Source organism: Rhinopithecus bieti, unplaced genomic scaffold (assembly GCF_001698545.2).
Source record: "Rhinopithecus bieti isolate Rb0 unplaced genomic scaffold, ASM169854v2 scaffold_947, whole genome shotgun sequence".
NCBI lineage: Eukaryota > Metazoa > Chordata > Mammalia > Primates > Cercopithecidae > Rhinopithecus > Rhinopithecus bieti.
The window spans coordinates 6,020,914-6,044,729 of NW_016803664.1; the positions used below are offsets into that span (position 1 = coordinate 6,020,914).

The window sequence follows — 23,816 nt, forward strand, 5'->3', positions numbered from 1 at the left end:
AGGAGTGAAAAGATGTGCTGTTGTTACTTCACTCTGCGTTTTTCTGAGTATTACTGGGGATAAGCATCTTGGCTATTTGAGTTTTCTCTTACATGACCTGCCTGTTAACGTCCACTGCCCAGTTTTCCATGGAGCTTTTCTTTCTCTTTTTGATTTATAAGATATCTTTATATATTCTGGTTACTAAGTCTTTGTCTATCAAATACATTGCAAATATTTATCCTAGTCTGTGGTGTCCCAGTCTGAGGTATGTCTTTTAACTTCATAGGGTGTGTGTGTATGTGTGTGTGTATGTGTGTGTATGTGTGTATGTGTGTGTGTGTGTGTATGTGTGTGTGTGTGTGTATGTGTGTGTGTGTGTATGTGTGTGTGTGTGTGTGTGTGTATGTGTGTGTGTGTGTATGTATGTGTGTGTATGTGTGTGTGTATGTATGTGTGTGTGTGTGTGTGTGTGATAGTAAAGCTTATAGTTTTGATGCGGTCAAATCTATGGATTTTGTGTTTGTTTTTGTGTTGTTCGTTTGTGTTTTGAGACAGGTCTCAACCTGTCGCCCAGGCTGGAGTGCAGTGGCATGATCTCAGCTCACTGCAACCTCCGCCTCCCAGCTTCAAGCGATTCTGGGGCCTCAGCCTTCTGAGTAGCTGGGATTACAGGCATGCGCCACCATACCCAGCTAATTTTTGTATTTTTTGTAGAGATGGGGTCTCGCCATGTTGGCCAGGCTGGTCTCAAACTCCTGACGTCAGGCAATCCACTTGCCTTAGCCCATGGGATGAGTGCTGAGATTACAGGCATGAGCCACCGCGCCCAGCCTATTTTGTGGTATTTTGTGTTATTTAAGCAATCTTTCCCTATCCTAAGCTCATGAAGTTACTGGCCCAAGGCTTTTTAAGTTGTTCCTTTTTAAATACACTTTACACATTGATGAAAGTGCATCTCAGATGTATTCTGTGTCGGGGGCAAGGTGGGGAATGGATTTTTTTTCCTATTGAGAAAGCCAGGTGTCCCAGCTTCTCCAGCCTTTCTTTCTCGTGAGTCTGGACTGCCACCCCATCTCCTCTAGGCTCCCTCAGGGACATTGGGCTCTCTCTTCCCAATGAGGTAGGAGTAGTCCCAATGAGTAGTCATGTAGCCTGCTCTTGCACTCATACCTATACATTTCAATTATTTAACTTTACGTAAAATTTGATACCTGGTAGGGCAAGTGGGTAAAGTGGAGAAAGGGCACAGGGATATTTGCTTTTGCTTTAAACAACTGTCTGTGTGAATAACGCTGGCTGAACTTGGAAAATGTCCATCTGCCACGTGCCTGTCATGATGTGTGGCATGATGGGTGGGGATCTCATGACTTCTCTGTGAAACTCCGGGTACTTTTACTTTTGGCTTCCCCTCCCCACGCCCTGCCCACTGGCCCCTCCAGTTTCCAGGTTGTGATGTCTCTGAACCTTGGGGCGGCCCTTCCGGTATTCACACATGGGCCTGTAGCGGGTGTTTTGGGACCGGGCTGCAGTACTGATTCCGTTGGTTACCACCAACCAGACCACAGCGACAGGCCTGCTGGGGGCAGGAGTTTCCTGTTGCCTCATAGACACCGAGACCCTGGATTCCAAAAATAAAAGCATGAGAAACCACCGTGACCTCATGGTCTCTGATCGCAGGGGTTTCTGAGCACCAGGGACCATCTTCACCTGCAGTGGCCTGGCCCGGCCTGGGCCATGTGGGCTCTGAATGGCCCAGAGGGCCCCAGAGCCACCTGCCTGAAGCTCTTGCTCTCTGTCCCCGCCCTCTAGGCAGTCACCCGCAGGGCCAAGGTGGCTCCCGCTGAGAGGATGAGCAAGTTCTTAAAGCACTTCACGGTCGTAGGGGACGACTACCATGCCTGGAACATCAACTACAAGAAATGGGAGAATGAAGAGGACGAGGAGGAGGAGGAGCAGCCGCCACCCACACCAGCGTCAGGCGAGGAAGGCAGAGCTGCAGGCCCTGACGCTGCCCCTGCCCCTGGCCCCGCGCCCAGGGCCCCCCTTGACTTCAGGGGCACGTTGAGGAAACTGTTCATCTCCCACAGGTTTCAGGTAGGTGGGACAGGAGTCGGGATGCCCAGAGCTGGCAGGAGAGCCATCAGGAAATGTGAGGCAGGCAGCCGGGCTGAGCCCATTTGGTCACTGCCTCATTCATTCTATGAGTGTTTGCCCAGCACCTACCACGTGCCGGGGACCCTGTACTGCGCTGGGCATGCGGCAGGCAGATCTTAAGTTGTCAGGGAGAAAAGAGCCATGATCCAAAAGGAAAGGGTCCACCAATGGATGAGTGTGAAATGGAATGTGTTCTATCTGTACAGTGCAATATGATTCCAACATCAAAAGCAAAGAAGTGCTGATCCATGCCACAATGTGAATGAACCTTGAAAACACGGTGCTGAGGGAAAGAAGCCAGACACAAAAGGCCAGAGTGTAGGATTCCATTGATACAAAACGTCTAAGGACAGGCAAATCCATAGAGACAGGAAGCAGATTGGCGGCTGCCACAGATGGGAGTGTTTCCGTTTGAGGAGATGAAAATGTTCTGGAATTATAGTGGTGATGGTTACACAACCTTGTGAATGGACTTAATGCCACTAAATTTTATGCCAACTTTAAAATGGTATATTTTACGTTATGCAAATTTTACCACACACAAAAAAAGTAAAGGGTAAATAACGGAGACAGAAAGAACACTTATCCGTTCACTCTGCGAACACTCAGTGCCAGAGGCTCCCCTGCCTCATAGAGACCCATCCTGCTGGGGGCCTCAGTCTCTCTTGTGGAGTGATGCCCAAAATACCTGGCTGTCCTGGCCTTAGCCCACTGCTGATAGCCTCCAGGTGTGGTTGCAGGGAGAAAGCAGAGCTGGGGTGGTCCTCACAGACGAGCGAAGGGAACTGAACTTTCTATGGAGTTCAAGCAATTCCCCTGCCTCAGCCTCCCAAGTAGCTGCGATTACAGGCGCCTGCCACCACACCTGGCTAATTTTGCATTTTTAGTAGAGACAGGGTTTCACTATGTTGGTCAGGCTGGTCTTGAACCCCTGACCTCAGGTGATCCACCCACCTCAGCCTCCCAAAGTGCTGGGATTACAGGTCTTAGCCACCACGCCCGGCCAACTGTCCTGCCATTGACTGATTGATTGATTGGTTTGAGACAGAGTCTTGCTGTGTCACCCAGGCTGGAGTGCAGTGGCATGATCTCAGTTCACTGCAACCTCTGCTTCCTGGGTTCAAGCTATCCTCCTGCCTCAGCCTCCCAAGTAGCTGGGATTACAGGCACCCGCCACCATGCCTGGCTAATTTTGTATTTTGGTAGAGACTGGGTTTCACTATGTTGGTCAGGCTGGTCTCAAACTCCTGACCTCAAGTGATCCACTCGTCTCAGCCTCCCAAAGTGTTGGGATTACAGGCATGAGCCACTATGCCTGGCCATGTCCTGCCATTTAGAAGGGTTTTTATTATTATTTTTTTAAGAGATGGGATCTTGCTATGTTGCCCAGGCTGGTCTCGAATTCCTGGTCTCAAGTGATCCTCCCATCTTGGCCTCCCAAAGTGCTGTGATTACAGGTGTGAGCTAACGTACATGGTCTAGAAGGACATTTCTGATTTTGAAGGACAAATGCAAGTGGAGTCTGGTCAGCCCTCTCTAGACCCCATCCCCAACTCCAACATGGCAGAGCCTATGTCTGGGTGCCTAGAAGCATATTCAAGTCCCAGGAGGGCACAGGCCTGGGGACAACAGGGAAGCACACANCCACCATGCCTGGCTAATTTTGTATTTTTGGTAGAGACTGGGTTTCACCATATTGGGCAGGCTGGTCTCAAACTCCTGACCTCAAGTGATCCACTCGTCTCAGCCTCCCAAAGTGTTGGGATTACAGGCATGAGCCACTATGCCTGGCCATGTCCTGCCATTTAGAAGGGTTTTATTATTATTTTTTTAAGAGATGGGATCTTGCTATGTTGCCCAGGCTGGTCTCGAATTCCTGGTCTCAAGTGATCCTCCCATCTTGGCCTCCCAAAGTGCTGTGATTACAGGTGTGAGCTAACGTACATGGTCTAGAAGGACATTTCTGATTTTGAAGGACAAATGCAAGTGGAGTCTGGTCAGCCCTCTCTAGACCCCATCCCCAACTCCAACATGGCAGAGCCTATGTCTGGGTGCCTAGAAGCATATTCAAGTCCCAGGAGGGCACAGGCCTGGGGACAACAGGGAAGCACACAGTTCTCAAAAGTGGGCATTTGGGGAATGCTACTGCAGGTGTCCCCAAACAAAATAGACCTGTCCCTCCTTAGAGCCTGCCCCTCTTCTGGAAGCAGAGAAATGCAGCCCTTGCATCTTCCATCACTGACTTTATTCCAGGGTAAAAGATTTAAACAAATTATTTTGGTCTTTTTCTCCCCCCACTCTTGTGTGGCTGAAAGCAGCAAAGCAAGAGAGCTGACATGCCAGAGCACCTGGCGGCCCAGCTCCTCTGTGGCTGTGATGGGAAAGGAAACATGCTATTAAGTTGTTGGGGGTTGAAATCCCAAACCCTCAATTTCAGGAGCAGAAGGAAGGAATCAGCTTCCTTGCAGCTGCAAGGGGAGCCCTGGGCCACCCCCTCAGGATGTCCCCTCCTCCCTGGGCTTAGGGCTTAGGGCTGGGGCTGGCCCCTGACATGGGACCCCAGAGACACTCCTGCTGGGGAAAAAGACGAATGCCTGTCATAAAGTGAGTGGAGGTGTTTATTCACCTACCCAACAGTCACTTTTTGAGCACCTGCTGTGTACAGTGACAAATGTGGCAGACATATCTTTGCCCTCATTGAGGATTTGGCAGGCTGCAGAGAGGCAGGACTGATGGGAGCCATCACTGAGACACATTGGTTACAGATGGAGAGAAGCCCTCCTCAGGGAGGAGGGAGGCTTTGAGAGGTCCTGGGGGTGGGGGACTGATCAGGGACTGGAGTTGGAGGAGGTGACACCTGCATGCTGAGCAGGAGTGAACCCCGTGGATGGATGGAGTGGGAGGCTTCCAGGTAGAGGGGCTTCCTTTGCCAAGGACTTGCAGCATTGGAGGAATTAAGAAGGGTGCACATGGATGGGGTGTGGGTGTTGCCAGCAGGCAACTGGCAAGAGAAGAGGCCAGAGAAGGTCATCCATGGGTCGCGGGCTACCTTTGAAAGCTGTAAGTGTGTGGGTGGGGGGATCAGATTTGTAGAGGGACTCAGTGGCAGCAGTGAGACCACACTGGAGTAGGTGGGGAGGCTCAGAGGTTGTGGTTTCTGCAGGTAGGATCAGCATCCAGGAAGCTCCTGGGATCCCTTTCTTGAGTGGTTTGAGATGGCCAAGGTGCTTGATATATTGTTAACTGCGGTCCCTTCTTACATGGGATGGCACCACCAAGGGAGAGAATACGGGGTGATTCAGGGCCTAAGGAAGCCATGAATGACAGGACAGAGTTGAGCCAAGGGAAGGTGGTCCCAGGAGTCAGGGAGCTTCACTTTTATTCCCATGCACCGCAGGCCAGCCCTGTGCTAAGCGCTCTTCATACTTCACTCACATCATGCTCCCATTGTTGCTCTGGGGTAGAAAATGTGGCCCACTCCATCTTCCCCGTGAGGACAGTGAAGCTTCCAGCGATGAGAGATGTGCCCAAGGTCCAGGCAGATGGGGGAGCTGGGAGCTGAGCCCAGGACTGGCCGCCCCACAGTGCGGACTCTGCAGTCTTTGCCAGGGTGAGGATTTGGAATGAAGCAGCTTCTCTGAATTCTCAGCAATTTTCCTTGTGACCTGGTTCCCCTCAGAAGCAACACTCCCTGTGACCTGGCAGATTCAGGGCCCCAGGGATGAATTTTCATAGAGGCCGGGGTTATTATCCAGGCATTGTAGTTTTGTGACCTTGGGTTGGTCTGTCTCTCATTTTTCTTTTGCATTGTTTTTTAAATTGAGGTGAGATTCACGTAATAATCATTTTTAAGTAAATGATTCTGTGGCATTTATTTAATACATTCACAGTGTTGTACAAGTCACCACTATCTACTTCCAGGGCATTTTCTTTTTTTTCTTTTTTCTTTTTGAGACAGAGTTTTGCTCTTGTTGCCCAAGCTGGACTGCAATGACGTGATCTCGGCTCACTGCAACCTCCGCCTCCCAGGTTCAAGCTTCTCCTGCCTCAGCCTCCCAAGTGGCTGGGATTATAGGCACATGCCACCATGCCCAGCTAATTTTCTGTACTTTTAGTAGAAACAGGGTTTCACTATGTTAGCCAGGCTGGTCTCGAACTCCTGACCTCAGGTGATCTGCCTGCCTCGGCCTCCCAAAGTGCTGGGATTACAGGCATGAGCCACCGTGCCTGACCCCAGAGCATTTTCAAATGGAAACCTGGTACCCATTAGCAGTCACTCCCCATTCCCCCTCCCCCAGCCCCAGGCAACTGTGAACCTGCATTCTGTCTCTGGATTTGCCATTTCTGGACATTTCATATAGATGGGATCATATAATGTATGATATTTTCTGTCTGCCTTCTTTCACTTAGTATGACGATTTCATAGTAGTGTGGGTCAGAACCTCATCCTTTTCATGGCTGAATATTGGGTCTGTTCCTTGTAGCTCTGTGGCTTGGTTTTACCTCATATGAGCTCTCAGATCCCTTTAGTTCCAAAATAAAGCCAAGGAAAACAACAACAAAACCCCACTAGAGGCTTGCACCTTTATTAAGCTTGCTGAATTTGGAATGTGTGAAAACTTCATTACAAGGCAATTTGCCATGCGATTTTCACAACAAACCACATCATAGAATACTTTAATTACTGAAATAATTACCTACAGGTTGAAAGGATCAAAGAATTAATAGTCTGTTCCTGCAGAGGCCTGAACTTGTTTAATTTTAAACTGAAACTGCAGAAATTGCCAAGATAGTGGCAGATTAATTTTCAGAGGCCAGAATCTACTGATCTGAGAGTGCGAGTGGCAGGGGATGGCGATGGTCCGGAATTTCCAAGGGAACAGAAGGGTCACTCACAGTCCTGTGGGGCTCCTCCCACTGCTACATTTCCACTGCCATTATGGTATTCCCAACGCTGTCACCTTCACCCTGCCATCAGTGCCCTCGCCAACATCACCAGCTGTCACCATGACTGCCATCACTACCAGCTGCTTCCCACAGCTGCCATCAGTAAGACCACCCACCCACTCCACACTGTTCCCCACCTGTCCTCTGTCAGCCCATCACAAAGCTCACGAGGTTGTGTTCCCCATAGCAGCTCTCTTTAATTCTCCAGGACACCGGGACTCCTCTCCCCTTCACCCTCTTCACCCACTGTGGGCACACGTGAGCTGGGGCAGGCACCTCACATCTCCAGGCAGAAGCTGGTTTGTAAGCACAGCAGCCGTCCCTGTAGCTGAGGAGCCTGCAGTCGGCAGTCCCCAAGGTCCCCTCCAGGACTCAGACTGCTGAGGCAGGGCTGTGTTATTTATTGAGCATCTGTTCTGTGAGCACCCCAGCGACAGCAGGCCCCAGGAATAGAAAAATACAAACTTGCCTGGGCGCGGCGGCTCACGCCTGTAATCCCAGCACTTTGGGAGGCCAAAGGTGGGTGGATCACTTGGGGTTAGGAGCTTGAGACCAGCCTGGCCAACATGGTGGAACACCATCTCTACTAAAAATACAAAAATTAGCCAGGCATGGTGGTGTGTGCCTATTATCCCAGATACTCGGGAGGCTGAGGCAGGAGAATTGCTTGAACTCAGGAGGTGGAGGTTGCAGTGAGCCGAGATCATGCCATTGTACTCCAGCCTGGGTGACAAAACGAGACTGTTTCAAAAAAAAAACAAATATATATATGTATGTATGTATATATATACACACTTAAAAACTGATTATTTATTGCCATCTAGGTATGGGCAGTTTGTTTTGAGAGGTGGTATTTGAGAAACAGTGACCAAGGGTCAGAAAATGAGCCAGACATGTTCTGGGAGGGCAGGGAAGGTGGGCACCACCTAGAGGCAGAGCAGGCCAGGAGGGTGGCGGGAAGGAGGCTGGTGGCTTCTATCAGAGAGGAGCTGGCCCTGCGCAGCCACCATCCCGGTGGGGCCTCTGGCGAGCTATAGCAATAGCCTCCCACCCTTAATGGCTTTGCCCAGTGGTTTCACCCACGTGCTTCCAAGCCAGCTCTTAATCATGGGAAGAGGGAGGGCCTCCGTGTGGGTCTCATGGTCTCTGGTGCCTTCCCTCGGCCCGCAGGTCATCATCATCTGCTTGGTGGTTCTGGACGCCCTCCTGGTGCTTGCTGAGCTCATCCTGGACCTGGATATCATCAAGCCTGACAAGAACAACTATGCCGCCAGGGTAGGGGTCGACAGCTCTTCTGGGGTCTTACTGATACGTTTTGCTTGTGTTATCTGCACAGTAGGGGTGCAGAGTGGAGCAGCTGACACCCCACTTGGAGTAGCAAGGTCTGTGGTAGTTTAATAGGTGTTTTCATCTTCCTTTCCAGATTATGGATTAGCATTTACTACAAGCAGGAAACCTTGTTTCACGTGATGGCTGGAATCCTGGGCGATGCTAGGCTAGTGAGCTGGAGCATGTGGGGTGGATCCACTCTGCCATCTCTGGCTCAGGAGGCGCATTTCTCCTGTCTTCTGTTGATGGTCTGCATGGTCCCCATGCTGGGCCATCAGGGGATGTGCTGTTTATTCACTGATTCAGTTACTGAGCCCATCCCAGACGTTCAGGCAAAGGGTGGTGGACACACCCTGTCTCGGTGCCAAGGGAGGAGATCAGGAGAGTTAAAATCATCCCTGGCTGGGCACAGTGGCTCACAGCTGTAATCTCTGCACTTTGGGAGGACGAGGTGGGTGGATCACCTGAGGTCAGGAGTTCGGGACCAGCCTGGCCAACATAATAAAACCCCGTCTCTACTGAAAATACAAAAAATTAGCTGGACATGGTGGCACAGGCCTGTAATCCCAGCTACTCAGGAGGCCAAGGCAGGAGAATCACTTGAACCCCAGAGGCGGAGGTTGCAGTGAGCCGAGATAGCGCCTCTGCACTTCAGCCCGGGCAACAAGAGCAAAACTCCGTCTCCAGAAAAAAAAAAAGCATTTCCCGTCCCCCACCCCGCCATGCCCTTTTTTGGAAAAACAAAATGGAATTGATATGCAAATATATGTCTTTGCAAGTAGTGAAAAAGGCAGAAGGAAATGTTAAACCTCCTCCTTCTTCCTGGTACCTTTCCCAGAGGCAGCCCTGTGACATCTCCTATGCCGGCATGAAAGGAGAATCTTCCCTGTCCATCTATTTTCTCCTAAATAACTGCTTTCATGTTTCTCAGAGACTGGGGTCTTGAACCCCTGGGCTCAAGCGATCCACCCACCTCTGCCTCCCAAAGTGCTGGGATTACAGGCGTGCGACACTGCACTTGGCTTTCTTCCTCTATTTTTGATAGAATCCATTAACATACCTGCCATATTGTCTTTTTACTCTCAACTTTTATTATGAAAATGGCAAAGACACATTTTGCTGTTTGCTTTGTCACTATATATCCCCACAGATGCACACACATTTCCATCTGACCATTTGACGTCACAAACCTTCACTCCTAACAATGTGCCTAATAAGGTTTTTCTCCCATGGAGCCATGAGAGCATCATCAGACCTAAAATAAGATCAATAGTCCCACCTAACAACCACTTTTATTCACTCACTCATCCCAAATGTCTCTTTTTATTTTTGGGGGACAAAGTCTCTATCGCCCAGACTGGAGTGCAGTGGCACGATCTCATCACACTGCAACATCCGCCTCCTGAGTTAAAGCGATTCTCCTGCCTCAGGATCCAGAGTAACTGGGATTACAGGTGCCCGCCACCACACCCAGCTAATTTTTGTATTTTTAGTAGAGACGAGACTTCACCATGTTGGCCAGGCTGGTATCAAACCCCTGACCTCAAGTGATCTGCCCACCTCGGCCTCCCAAAGTGCTAGGATTACAGGCACGAGCCACCATGCCCAGCCCAAGAATGTCTTTAATGGCACTTTTTTTCAAACTAGGATAGAGAATTCCAATATTCTATTTGGTTTTGTCTCCTTGGAGTTTTTTTGTTTTTTTCCTTGAGACAGTCTTGCTCTGTCACCCAGCCTGGAGTGCAGTAGCACTAACAGCTCACTGCAGCCTTGACCTCATGGGCTCAAGCCTTCCTCCCACCTCAGCCTCCTGAGTAACTAGAATCACAGGCATGCACCACCACACCTAGCTAATTTTTAAATTTTTTATAGATAAAGAGTTTCCCTGTGCTGCCCAGGCTGGTATTGAACTCCCAGGCTCAAGTAATCCTGTCTTGGCCTCCCAAAGTGCTGGGATTACAGGCGTGAGCCTGGGCTCCCTGGCTTTCTTAATCTAGATAAATCCTCCTGCTTTTCTTTTTCCTTCATGACCATGACTCTTGGAAGAGCCCAGCCAGTAGAATGTCCCATGTTCTGGATTTGTCTGATGAGTTTGACGTCTCCTGCCTTATTTCCTGCACACCACGGTTAGGTCCAGGGCTTGATCAGCAGGGAGTCCTCATTGGCAGGTGATGGTCTGGATGTGGCATTTTCAGGAGGCACACGCCAGGGGTCCCACTCAGTTAGGTCACTTGATTTAGGCAGTAAATGCTGGACTGCTCCACTGGCCAGGGGCATTTTTCCTGTTGCAGTGGTAAATGATCTGCCCGGTACTACTTTGGTAGCATGCAAATATCCTCTTCCCCAGTTGGCATATGTTGGTGATCCTTGCCTGAGTCAGTGACTACACTAGGGGATGCAAAATGGTGATTTTCCAATTCTGTCTTTCCTTCTACATTTAGTAGTCAGTACTCTTCTATAAAAAAGCACTTCCCTGTTTTCCCACGTGTGTGTGTGTGCATGGGTGTATGTGCTGCACTGTGAATTTTTTTTATTCACTGTGTTACAATCAATCTTAGTCATTCTTTTCAATGTTCAGATTGTCCCAAATGTTGTCACTGTGAACCTCTTCAAGCTGACTGCTGGGTCCTGTTGACATGACTGTGATGTCTTTGAAGACTTCCTTGCTTTCTGGCACAAGACATCCTTGCCCACATTGTACCTTCCCTGCCCCAGATGTGGAAATGGTTATCTTGGTGTGAGGACTGGTTATTTTATTTTATATTTTTATTTTATTTATTTATTTTTTTGAGACGGAGTCTTGCTCTGTCGCCCAGGCTGAAGTGCAGTGGCCAGGTCTCAGCTCACTGCAAGCTCCACCTCCCAGGTTTACGCCATTCTCCTGCCTCCGCCTCCCAAGTAGCTGGGACTACAGGTGCCTGCCACCACGCCCTCCTAGTTTTTTGTATTTTTTTAGTAGAGATGGGGTTTCACCCAGGATGGTCTCGATCTCCTGACCTTGTGATCTGCCCGTCTCGGCCTCCCAAAGTGCTGGGATTACAGGCTTGAGCCACCGCACCCAGCCTATTTTTATTTTTTGAGACAGAGTCTGACTTGTCACCCAGGCTGGAGTGCAGTGGTGCAATCTCAGCTCACTGCAACCTCTCCTCTGGGTTCAAGCAATTCTCCTGCCTCAGCCTCCCAAGTAGGTGGGACTACAGGCGTGCACCAACACACCTGGCTCACTTTTTGTATTTTTTTTAGTAGAGACAGGTTTTCACCATGTTGGCCAAGATGGTCTCAAACTCCTGACCTCAAGTGATCTACCTGCCTCAGCCTCCCAAAGTGCTGGGATTACAGGCATGAGCCACTGTGCCCAGCCAGGACTAGATCAAGATCTCGGAACCTTTTTCACTTACCTTGGTGATCACTCCTAATTGGAACATATGGATCTGCCTCCATTCATTCGTTCATTCATTCATTCAGTTATTTTAGAGATGGGGTCTTAGTATGTTGCCCAGGCTGGCCTCAAACTGGGCTCTGGGCAGGAGGCCCCACCTAGCCTCCTAACTGGGACTATAGGCTCAAGCCACCACACCCAGCTTAATCCTTTTAACAATTGTGTCCTTAGGGCCCCATATGGAGGTGCCACCATTCATTTCAAGAGTACCTTCTAATGGACATTTCTGTCTAACGGACATTTCTGTTATCTTACAAACAATGCAGAAAATATTTGCTCTGCAAACAGTGCTGCAGTAAATATCCTTAGTCCCTGTGCACACGGGAGCTCAGCTGTAGGATAAGTTCTTAGCCACGGAATTGCTGGTCCAAAGGGTCTAGAGGACGCTTTAATTCCAACATTACCTAATTGCCCTTTAGAGAGCAGGTGCCTCATCTGTTGTGTTCACAGCTGTGTTTCCAGCACCGGGCATGTGGATTTGTCCAATAGATGAATTCTCTTGCTGGTGACCAGGCAGGTGCATGCGAGGGCAGCTTGACCTCCCAGAGGCCCGATCTCCCCTGACTGTGGTTCCTTGTCCCCTTCAGGTATTCCACTACATGAGCATCACCATCTTGGTCTTTTTTATGATGGAGATTATCTTTAAATTATTTGTCTTCCGCCTGGAGTTCTTTCACCACAAGTTTGAGATCCTGGATGCCGTCGTGGTGGTGGTCTCATTCGTCCTCGACGTTGCCCTCCTGGTCGGGGAGCACGAGTTTGAGGCTCTGGGCCTGCTGATTCTGCTTCGGCTGTGGCGGGTGGCCCGGATCATCAACGGTACGTCTCCTGCACTCCCAGGCTGTGGATGGAGAGCGGGGGCTCAGGCATACAGCCGAGGCCTGGCGGCACAGTCACTCTGGGCGCCGGAGCTCACAGTGGCTCCCATTGTGGAGGCCTCCCCACTGCCCCCTCACCTCCCTCTCCTCCCTTCTTCCTCTTCAGCCCTTTTAGGAGCTGGTTATAAGCAGGTTTATGTCAAGCAAATAAAATGAAACGGTTGGGTACAGTGGTCATGCCTGTAATCCCAGCAATTTGGGAGGCTAAGGCAGGAGGATCACTTGAGCCCAGGAGTTCAAGACCAGCCTGGGCAACAAGGTGAAACCCTGTCTCTACAAAAAAAAAATAGAAACATCAGTTGGGTGTGGTGGTGCACACATGTAGTCCCAGCCACTGGGGGGCGGGGGGGCTGAAGTGGGAGGATCGCTTGAGCCCAGGATTTGGAGGCTGCAATAAGCCAAGATTGTGCCACCGCACTCCAGCCTGGGTGACAGAGCGAGACCCCCATCTCAAAAAAAAAAAAACAAAAAAACAAAAAAACAAAAAAAAAACTGGACTCTGTCAAAGGAAAGAAAAAAAGCCTTTCAGTTCCTACGGAAGATGCCTGTTATGGAGAAAGGGGGCATTTCCCAGCCTGTGCTTTCGTGGTATCTGTGCACACTGCTGCTATGCACCCATATGATTGTGAACAGGTTCTAGGTTAAGAAGCCTAATGTTCATCTTGTCAGCGATTATTTTTAAGGATTACTCAGCCATGCCAGCTATAGAGAGATACTGCGTAACTGGGGACTAAGTAGCTCAGACATGAAACCCTGACTTCCCAGCTCTGATGCCCTAAAGTGATGACTGTCTCATGTGTCTGTCACCACTCCTCCCAACGCTATATGGGTGTAAGAATACAGATTTTTTTTCCTGAGTGGTTAAGTTAGAAACCAGTATCACTGAGACCCCCAATTTTATTTCAGGGATTATCATCTCGGTTAAGACACGTTCAGAACGGCAACTCTTAAGGTTAAAACAGATGAATGTACAATTGGCCGCCAAGATTCAACACCTTGAGTTCAGCTGCTCTGAGAAGGTAAGAAGACACATCTGGGGACCAGGCATGGTGGCTCATGCTTGTAATCCCAGCACTTTGGGAGGCTGAAGCAGGTGGATCACCTGAGGTCCAGAGTTCGAGACCAGCCTGACCAACATGGAGAAACCCTGTCTCTACTAAAAATACAAAATTAGCCGGGCGTGGTGGCGCATGCCTGTAATCCCAGCTACTCAGGAGGCTGAGGCAGCAGAATCGCTTGAATCTGGGAGGCAGAGGTTGTGGTGAGCCAAGATTGTGCCATTGCACTCCAGCCTGAGCAACAAGAGCAAAATTCTGTCTCAACAACAACAACAACAACAAAAAGACATCTGAGAAGCTGGCCTCTGCTGCAGCAGCCACCTGCAGCACAGCGCTGCTCATGCACCTAGAGCGCCCTTCCCTGGGCTGAGCCTGCCTTGTCCTTTCAGATCCAGCCCAGGCATCACATCCTCCCTGAAGCTGTGCCCACCCCCACACCCCGGGGCTCTGCCAGGTCCCCCACCTTTGTCTTCTCACTGCTGCTCAGTGGAGCCTATGATTGTAGCAGTCTCCTCAGCAGACTGAATGCCACAGAGTGTAGCTTTCATTCATCTCTGTGGCTCTGTGCCTGGGGCTCACTGAATGATTGTCACATCCCTGGCGAGGCTCAAAGTAAATTCCAGTGTTTGTCTGCTTTTGCAATAGGAACAAGAAATTGAAAGACTTAACAAGCTATTGCGACAGCATGGACTTCTTGGTGAAGTGAACTAGACCCAGACCAGCTCCCCGCAGAGAAGACACTGCCTCATGGGCCTGTGATGTCATGTGAGGAACAGCTGCCCCTCCTGGGCCACCTAGTGAGAGGTTTGGTTTGATGCCTCTGCCTCCCTCCTGCCAGCATGGATTCTGGGTGGACACAGCCTTGTGGAAGGTCCAGTACCATCAAGAGCTGCCCATCCATTCCCACCCCACACTGTATCAAAGGTATCACATTTTCTCATGTTGAACACTTTAGCCTTGCTTGAAAATGAGGAACAAAGCTGGACAATTGCTAGTTGTATATAAAATTTAGTCTCATCGAATGTACAGTTTTCAAATTTCACGTGTATATTAAGGAATTGATGCATCCTTTCATATGAGCATTCTGAAAGAAAGAAAAAGAAGCTACTTTAGCTGCCACCCCATTCTAGAAAAGTCTCTTATTTTCAAGCTGTTCTAAATAGCTTCCCTTGTCTCAGTTTCCCCAAAAGGGGTACCCAGGCCCCTCCTCTGTGTGCCCCAGCTGCATCAGCCAGCTTCTAGGTGGTTCCATTGCGTTCTGCCACCTGACATTTTTCCTCAATTACTGTACAATTACTGTATAAAATAAACTCTCTCTTTCCCCTGGATCCTCCTACTGTATTCTTTCCTCTGTGGCACCCATACCAGCCTGCCAGTCAGAGAGCAAGCTAGCTATAGTGCCTGGTGCAGAAATGGTAATGAGACCCAAGACTCCACTATAATTAACATGGTACTTGGGGTAAGATCCCTTGTAAGGCTGTGTACTCTTCTCGCACGATTTTATCTAATATTTTGCTATTTTTTGTACTCACTGCAACCGGACCTAAAAAGGAAAAAACCTGAACTGAATATTTTTAAAATAACTCAAAGCAGGGGATGAATGAACTGGCCAAATCCCCGTGCCTCTGCTGCTTCAAGGCCTGTTCATTTTCTTTACCATCTCCCCAAAGACTTTTTGGGTTCTATCTATGACCTATGTGTTAAGCGTATTCCCCATTCAAAAGTCAGACAGAATAACATTTCCAAAAGGAAAAAAGGTGGGAAGGGAGTGGAGAAGGGCAGTGTGCTGGTTTGGAGGCAACCTCAAAGGTTAGAAGTATAATAAGGCCAGGCATGGTGGCTCACACCTGTAATCTCAGCACTTTCAGAGGCTGAGGCAGGAGGATCACCTGAGCCCAGGAGTTTGAGACCAGCCTGGTCAACACAGCAAGACCCCATCTCTACAGAATATATTAAAATTAGCCAGGTGTTGTGGTGTGTACCTGTAGTCCCAGCTATTAGGAGGCTGAGGTGGGAGGATCACTCAAGCCCGGAAGGTCAAGGCCGCAGTGAGCCATGATCACACTACTGCACTCCAGCCTGAGTGACAAAGCAAGACCCTCAAAAAGTATAAAATGCAGTGTCCCCTAGGGACTTCTAGCCCCACATGCACTTTCCACAGGGGATGACCTCAGAGGAGGGGCGTAGTTTCCTCAAGCGATGACTTACGTCAAACAAACGGGAAGAAGAAGTTAAAGGGCAGCCTGGCATTGATGGCTGGTGGAGCTCTGAAGCCTGCCTCTGCAGGTGCAGACACATCCACAAAAGTAACCGCAGTAGAAATAAGAATCGTCCTTTCATTTCCTGAGTTGGCCTGTAATAAACAGAGAGAGCAAGGCCCACCCTCCAGTGTGCTCCCAGAATGACAACAATGAGACACTTTTCATTCTCTTCCTCACTCAACCACTGTCAGTTCATGAATCTGATAGATCCTGGAGCACTAATCAGCCATTAACTTGGATGAGAGAAACAATTTTACCAGGGTGTCTGATTAACACATGAATATCAGTCATAATTTTCATGAGAATTTTAAAGATCCCATCGAAACCAGAATGCTAATGTAAATAGAACCATCATCAGCGTTTCCTTCTAAGTAAAAAATGCTGAAATATTTTATGAACCCCCATGGTTTAAATTATAATCTTTTACACAAAGTAATACCTGTCACCTACCACACTTGAGTTGTGTCTAGACTTCTGTCTTAACATATGCCTTTAAACTAGGTTAGACCTACCTCAGGAAAGGAGGATGAAATTAGATTTGCAGTTACATTGACTATTTTGGCCTGTGGATTCAGTAGGGATCCGTATTTGGTCCATTTCACTTCTATAACCAAAGCCCCTGGGAGCTGGCAGGAATCCTGCAAAACAGAATGCTGTTAATCCATTAGAATCTTACACAACCGCAAGTCAGACTTAATCTGCAGTTCAGAGTGTTAATTATAAAAGGTTTCATATATTACAAAATGTTCTGAACAAGAAAATCAATAGACTCTAGTAGTTCAGATAAAAACAGCTTAGAGAAAGTACGTATTTTAAAGTAACTCAATGCCCCAAAATATTTTAACAACTAAATGTAATTTTCCATCTTCTTCTATTTCTTTTCTTTTTTTTTTTTTTGAGACGGAGTCTCCCTCTGTCGCCCGGGCTGGAGTGCAGTGGCCGGATCTCAGCTCACTGCAAGCTCCACCTCCCGGGTTTATGCCATTCTCCTGCCTCAGCCTCCCGAGTAGCTGGGACTACAGGCGCCCACCACCTCGCCCGGCTAGTTTTTTGTATTTTTTAGTAGAGACGGGGTTTCACTGTGTTAGCCAGGATGGTCTCGATCTCCTGACCTCGTGATCCGCCCGTCTCGGCCTCCCAAAGTGCTGGGATTACAGGCTTGAGCCACCGCGCCCGGCCCATCCCCTTCTATCTCTAAAAAAGTCGACATCACCTGAAACTGTGGTAGTGCCGATATTCAACTGTGGACCCTTTAGGGCCATAACTGCTCTAACTTCATCTACCTGTTTACACCTGCCTCACAGACTTCAGGAAAGAAACTGGTGGGAGGGATGGAGGGGAAGAAATAATTATTAGCAGACAAATAAAACCTGATTGCATGTCATGTTAAAATGCTCTTAGGGGAAATTTAAGTGCCTTTTATCTAATTTCATCAACTGGCACTTAAGATGTGACATTTGGGTAACCAGGCAGTGTCAGTATGTTGTCAGACATCAACTCTTCATCTGCACCAGGAATGCTGCTGATGCCATGAAGGAGCTGAGCTGCCCATTTGGTTGGCTGCTTTGGGAGCCAGCTCTAAGGCCTCTGACCCAAGGGAAAAAGGGGCCGTGGGACTTCCAGGACTTTTTCTTGCCTTTGCAGTCTCTCCAGTTGGCAAATGGGGTAACTGTTGAAGCTGCAGGCTGGGTACATGGGGACTCCATGGTACTATTCTACTTTTGTGTATGTATGAGATGTTTTCATTTAAAAAAAAAAAAAAAAAAGCTTTAAAATACATCTGTTCAGGACATGAAAGCCTCACAGGCCTGCTAAATTTGGTGGCTGCGAAAAAAGCACTGATGGAATTCCTTAGCTTGGAACTGCCTTTAAAAACCGTGCAGGCTGAACAATCCTCTCGAATATCCAGTTCTTAGGAGACGATGCAGCATGCAGCTGGTGGAAACTGAGTTTAGCAGGTGCTCGTGCCTGCCTCTACCTGGGTTGCCAGCAGAGTTGGTACAAAATCCACTGCTGCAGGCCCTCTGAGCATTCAGGATCAGCATAGACCCTGACAATGCTGTGTGCGCACTGCTGCCTCTCCTCCCAACCCGTATCTTCCCTTCTGAGGAGTAATAACTGCATGTCTGCAGCCATGGCCAAGAAGCCAGAAACAATGTGCCTGGTTCTGGCGGGAGAGTTGAGCCAAGACTTCGCAGTGGAATGGAGTAATCCCGGGTCTCTGCTGGCCTCGGTGGGAGGGCGGATCAGAGAAGTGAGCAGTCCTCATCCCTGTTATGCCCATGCTAGAAATACTCGGAGCAGATAATGAGAGGTCTGAAGAAAGCGTGACAAGAACAAGCTGGGCAATTACAGGCTAAGATAGAGAGCACGCCTCCGGGCCAGGGCTGGCCCACACACTGACTGCTAAGACAAAAGAAAAAGGTGGGCAGAAGCATCACATGTGACCAGGAACCTATCTGTAGGATTGTCAACTTCCATTCAACTCTGTGAGGAACTGTGGCAGTGAAAACTCTCAGGTGTAGGCTGCCTAAGTAGACCAGAGGACAATGGGTGGGATAGCCACGTGCACAGAAGGAAGTCTCAGTCTTTGATACAGGACTCAACATTTGTCTATCGTGTCATGAGATGCCTGGAGAGGGCTCGGGGGACACCAACAATCACAATGATGGTAGCAACAGGATGAGGATCACAGTGGTTCCCATTTATGGACCACTAGGCACCATGCCCAGGGCCACATAAATGTTACCTCACTTAACCCTCTCAATGCCCCGTGAGGCCACTCACCCACTATGACTAGTGTTCCCATTTCACAGATGAAAACAGAGGCTCAAAGCCATAAAACTGCCAGCCAGAGACAACATTGCTAACAAGGGGCAAAAATCAGTATCCAAGATTCAGCCCATGCTCCCACTCAGAACCATCCTGTCTCCTTAACAGCTGGCTTCCCCGGCTGCCTTCATCACACCACCTGGAAGAGAGAGACCGCTAGCATGGAACCTGTACCTTCTCCCCTTTACCTTCCTGTTGAATGACTGGGTGATGAAGTGGATGGGCACCCAGTCCAGCACATCCTGGGCCTGCGAATTTCCAAAAGGGGCCACGTAATCTGGGAAGCCCTGGCCCCACAGCAGGTTCTTCACCTTCTGGGCTACGAGCCGACATGGGAGAGCTCCAGTCAGTCTTGGTGAAGGAAAAAGAAGTCACCTGAATGAGGCTGTTGTTCATCCACCAGCAGTTTTTCTTTATTTTCTTCTTCCTTTCCTTCCCTTTATTTATTTATTTATTTATTTATTTATTTATTTATTTATGACAAGGTCTCACTCTGATGCCCAAGCTGGAGTGCACTGGCACCATCATAGCTCACTGCAGCCTCAAACTCCCGGGTTCTTGCGACCCTCCCAGAGTGCTGGGACTACAGGAGTGAGCCACCACACCCAGCCCACCAGCAGTTTTTTGTTTTTTGATTTTTGTTTTGTTTTGTTTTGTTTGAGATAGAATTTGCTCTGTCACCCAGGCTGGAGTACAGTGAGGCAATCTCAGCTCACTGCGACCTCCACCTCCCGGGTTCAAGTGATTCTTCTGCCTCAGCCTCCTGAGTAGCTGGGACTACAGGCGCCCACCACCATGTCTGGCTAATTTTTTTGTATTTTTACTAGTGACAGGGTTTCACCATGTTGGCCAAGCTGGTCTCAAACTCCTGACCACAGGTGGTCTGCCCACATTGGCCTCCCGAAGTGCTGGGATTACAGGAGTGAGCCACCACTCCCAGCCCCACCAGCAGTTTCATTCCTTCCCAGTTTCATTATCTTCTCACTCTCCAAATGGGGGATTATCTGACAGAAGCTAAAGCGTCTCTAACTTTGCAAAATCTTGACCTGCGAGATGATGAGTCTAAAACAATGTTTCCCAAACTGTGTTCCACTGAAGCTCTGTACAAGAAGGGTTTCATGGCCAAAGTTGGGGAAGCATTGAACCTCCATGTCCCCATGTCCCTCCTGAGGCACATGTGTCTATTAAAGGTTCTGATGAGTAACATAGGAAGGAACCATTGTTTTAACTTTAATTTGGTGTTTCCCAGACGTATTGGACCATAGACCTACCCCTACTGATGTCTTGTGGAAACGTATTCCATGGAACCCTCTCCCTTTGAGAAATGCTGGTCTAAATGGATCAGAACTAATAATGTAAATGGTGGCTGGATGTAGTGGCTCACATCTGTAATCCCAACATATTGGGACGCTGAAGCAAGAAGAGCATTTGAGCCCAGGAGTTCGAGACCAGCCTGGGAAACATAGGGAGACCTCGTCTCTACTAAAATTTAAAAAATTAGCCAGGTGTGATGGCACTCGCATGTGGTCCCAGCTATTAGGAGGCTGAGGCAGGAGGATAGCTTGAGCCTGCAGGCCGAGGCTGCAGTGACCCTGATCACGCCACTGCAGCCTGGGCAACAGGGTGAGACCCTGTCTCAAAAAATAATAACTAAATGGTAAATATTGGTCTAAACAAAATAATGATCCAATGACCCTGGGAAGATGTGGGAAGTGTGTGGGTCATGAGGTAGGGGATGAAGGGGAAAGAGCCAACCTTTGTGTTCCTTAATGGAAACTCAATAAAAAATTCATAAAACCAAAAAAATCAAGAAGTAGCAGGATATTTCAAGATTTGGGGGTAGATTTTGAAAAAAACAGCAACAAGAGTTGAAAGTGGTTGCCTCCAAGGTGGGGCAAATGAGGGCAAACTGTTTTTATAACAAGCCATGCAGCACTGTTTGATATTTTACATTATGTACGTATTTGGTAAGATAAAAGCAGATTATCTTCAGATTTCCTCTCCCTGGTTTTGATGTGCTGTGTATATTAAAATGCAGAAACATAGGAAATATTTTCAGGGGAAATATTTTTACTGTGAACTCAAATTCTAAACAACCTTAAAAATGAAACACACAGGCTAGGCACAGTGGCTCACACCTGTAATCCCAGCACTTTGGGAGGCCAAGGCAGACAGATCACCTGAGGTCAGGAGTTCTAGACCAGCCTGGCCAACATGGTGAAACCCCGTCTCTACTAAAAATACAAAATTTAGCCGGGCACGTTGGCATGTACCTGTAGTCCCAGCTACTCAGGAGGCTGAGGCAGGAGAATTGCTTGAACCTGGAGGCAGAGGTTGCAGTGAGTTGAGATTGCACCACTGGGTGACAGAGTGAGACTCTGTCTCAAAAAAAAAAAAAAAAAAAAAAAAAAAAGCTAGGTGTGGTGGTGCATGCCTGTAGTCCCAACTACTTGGGAGACTGAGGCGGGATCCCTTGAGCCCAGGAGGTCAGGGCTGCAGTGAGCTATAATGGCGCCACTGTACTCCAGCCTAGGAGACAGAGCGAGACCCCATCTCTTAAAAAAAGAAACACACAAAGCCTTGAAATTTTTGCTTTGCCATATTTAATAACAAAAATGATTGTAACAGTTTTGCTACTATTCATGCATGATGATATACTATATGTGGCTTTCATATGAGCTCATCAGCTGATGCAGAGATTTGATTAAAATGGGGAAAAGTGAGAATGCTTTGTTTTCTGATCAACACAAGTTCAAATAGAAACAAGTGACTCTTTTACCTTAGTTTACAGCCAGATTGCATAGTGTAACCAAATAATACTGGGGTCCGGACCCCCTCCAGTGCTAAGCAGTCTTGCTCAGCTGTGCTATGAAGAATAGTAAACTGTCTGTATCTGTTCGTGGTCTGAATAATCCCAGACATTCACAGACAGTTAAGGGACAACTGCCTAGTGGTAGAGCAGCCTGATTCTCAGGTAAGAAGACAGTGTCACTGTGTGACATGAGGGAGACCCAAATACACTTTTTCTGGGCCTCTGTGATTTTGACAGCTATTTCCCAGGAGTGGGCAAAAAAGTAGTTCTATTTTCCTTAGTAAGTGGATTCTCAGAAGAAAAATTATCAGAAACTGGCCCTTCAAAATTGTTTAAATGTGAAATTAAAAACGTTTAAATGTCAACTTTTCTCTCAAGATTTTTGTTGTAAAACACTGACATATTTTGTGGCTTAATGGCAGGCTGGGAAAAAAAAAGGAGATTAAAAAAAAAAACCTGACATTTTCCCAGGACGTGCTGTCTCACCCCCAACTGCCAGTCTCCCCCCAGCCCACCTGCTGTGTAGCCAGACTGGCCGCCCACCAGAGCTGCCTGCAGGAAGCTCGGCCTGGACTGCTCTCTCCTTCCCGCAAGCAGCCCAGGGGAGCCTCGGCGATAAAAAGCAGTGCAGCCCACACACACGGAGACAGGAATAAATCCACCCTCTACAGAACCAAAAAGGATATCCCTTATGAGGCTGGAATCCAGCAGCTAACGGGAGCCCCACGACATAACCAGGGTTTCCACTGAGAGGGACTGGCTTGGTATTTTCCTGAAAGACAGTGTAGAAATGCCCCCAAATAATTCTCATTTTAATAAGGAAATGGCAGGGAGAAAAATGCTTCTTTCATAATAAAATCTGGAATTAACAACCAATAAAATAATTTCTCCCTCCCTACTCAGAACTATAAATACATCTGCCAGGTGTAGGAGTACATCATACTGTAAAAGAACAAGCTAATGTGGAAAGGAATCTTTTCCCAAAAGGAAAAAAGATACAAGGAGAATGCTTGGTTTCATTACAGATGCCACAGGCTACACAAAGCCCTCTGTTCACTACAAAGGCTTGGATGTAATACTTAGAAATTCAGTTTTATCCACTAAGAAGTCATTATTTCTTTTTAACTTGGCAATTAAATACTTATGCCAAATTGATCAACCTTACCTGAAGAAAATAAATTTCAAACTTTTGCTGCAGTGGGACCACTACACTGCTAACTGTCCCCAGAAGGAATGACAGATCAGCTTTGGTGACTTCACCTCTATCTGTGTATGTGAGGCTGTACTTTACCTAAAAAAAAAAAGATACTCCTAATATACCTGTTCCATTACATTTCAGAAGCTGTATGAATAACTGAAAATACCCATAGATAGCAAATCTTTCCCCATTTCTCCATGTGTTAAAGCCTTGCTCTGCTGTCCAGTTGGATTACGAGAGGTGTTCCCTCAGCACCACCCCTAGCAGACAAGGTCATCTGAGCCACTCTGCCCAATTACAGAAGTTCTACATAAGCTGGTCCGAGCAGAATGTAATAAGCCTATCTCTGCAGAGGAAACATGTTAAAACAAAAACAGCAACAACAAAAATATTTTGATGTATTCCAGCAAGTCACTAGGTTTGTGGAGACAAGAGGTGTCCTTTGATGAGACAGCAGAAAGGCAAGCAGGCAGCCGAGCCAGGTAAAGCCACACCACAGGCTAGGACAAAGCATCCTCGGAGGGCATCCAGTTACCCCAGCGCGACAGGAGGCTTAAGTCTGCCACAGACAAGCTCTCAAAGCCAAATTCGGCACCTACCTCAAGAACGACATTCATGCAAAGGTGAAAGTGTCCAGCATTGACGAGAGCTGGCTGTAGCACATCAGTGTCTTCCCGTCGGGTGAGCGTTTTATTTAGAGACTGAATGATGACGGACTGAACAGTGATAGGGACCTGCAGAGTGAAGACCTGGAGTGTTGAAGATGCTCTACCCAGGGAGGATGGGCTAAAATAACAACCAACTGGAAAGAAACCTCCCCTGATATAGCCAAGTAGGGGGAAGCATGCTACACAACGTGTGTATACTATGATCCACATTTGCAAAAGTAATAAACATATATACATTCACAAAGAAAATACTTGAGA

The 23,816-nt window shown here is 48.1% G+C and overlaps 2 protein-coding genes across 23 annotated transcripts in view; one reads left to right on the forward strand and one right to left on the reverse strand.

Moving 5' to 3' along the window:
- The window catches only part of HVCN1 (hydrogen voltage gated channel 1), a 41,990-nt gene extending 26,875 nt beyond the window's left edge, over positions 1–15,115 (forward strand). For 6 of the 7 annotated variants that reach the window (XM_017847586.1, XM_017847592.1, XM_017847602.1 and 3 more), the window contains 5 exons: positions 1,792–2,076; positions 8,254–8,358; positions 12,439–12,670; positions 13,636–13,748; positions 14,433–14,881. In XM_017847586.1, the coding sequence (XP_017703075.1) occupies positions 1,792–2,076; positions 8,254–8,358; positions 12,439–12,670; positions 13,636–13,748; positions 14,433–14,498 (801 nt within the window). In that variant the 3' untranslated portion in view covers positions 14,499–14,881. Of the gene's footprint in view, positions 1–1,791; positions 2,077–8,253; positions 8,359–12,438; positions 12,671–13,635; positions 13,749–14,432 lie in introns of all 7 variants that reach the window. The other variant, XM_017847577.1, reaches the window with a different exon arrangement.
- The window catches only part of TCTN1 (tectonic family member 1), a 37,680-nt gene continuing 26,517 nt past the window's right edge, over positions 12,654–23,816 (reverse strand). For 3 of the 16 annotated variants that reach the window (XM_017847547.1, XM_017847479.1, XM_017847499.1), the window contains 8 exons: positions 23,490–23,624; positions 22,858–22,983; positions 22,379–22,464; positions 21,660–21,800; positions 19,069–19,231; positions 16,561–16,686; positions 15,996–16,140; positions 14,776–14,871 (listed from right to left, as the gene is read on the reverse strand). In XM_017847547.1, the coding sequence (XP_017703036.1) occupies positions 15,997–16,140; positions 16,561–16,686; positions 19,069–19,231; positions 21,660–21,800; positions 22,379–22,464; positions 22,858–22,983; positions 23,490–23,624 (921 nt within the window). In that variant the 3' untranslated portion in view covers positions 14,776–14,871; position 15,996. Of the gene's footprint in view, positions 12,693–14,775; positions 14,872–15,847; positions 15,867–15,995; positions 16,141–16,560; positions 16,702–19,054; positions 19,232–21,659; positions 21,801–22,378; positions 22,465–22,857; positions 22,984–23,489; positions 23,625–23,816 lie in introns of those variants that run through there. The other 13 variants (XR_001880566.1, XR_001880567.1, XM_017847462.1 and 10 more) reach the window with 10 other exon arrangements.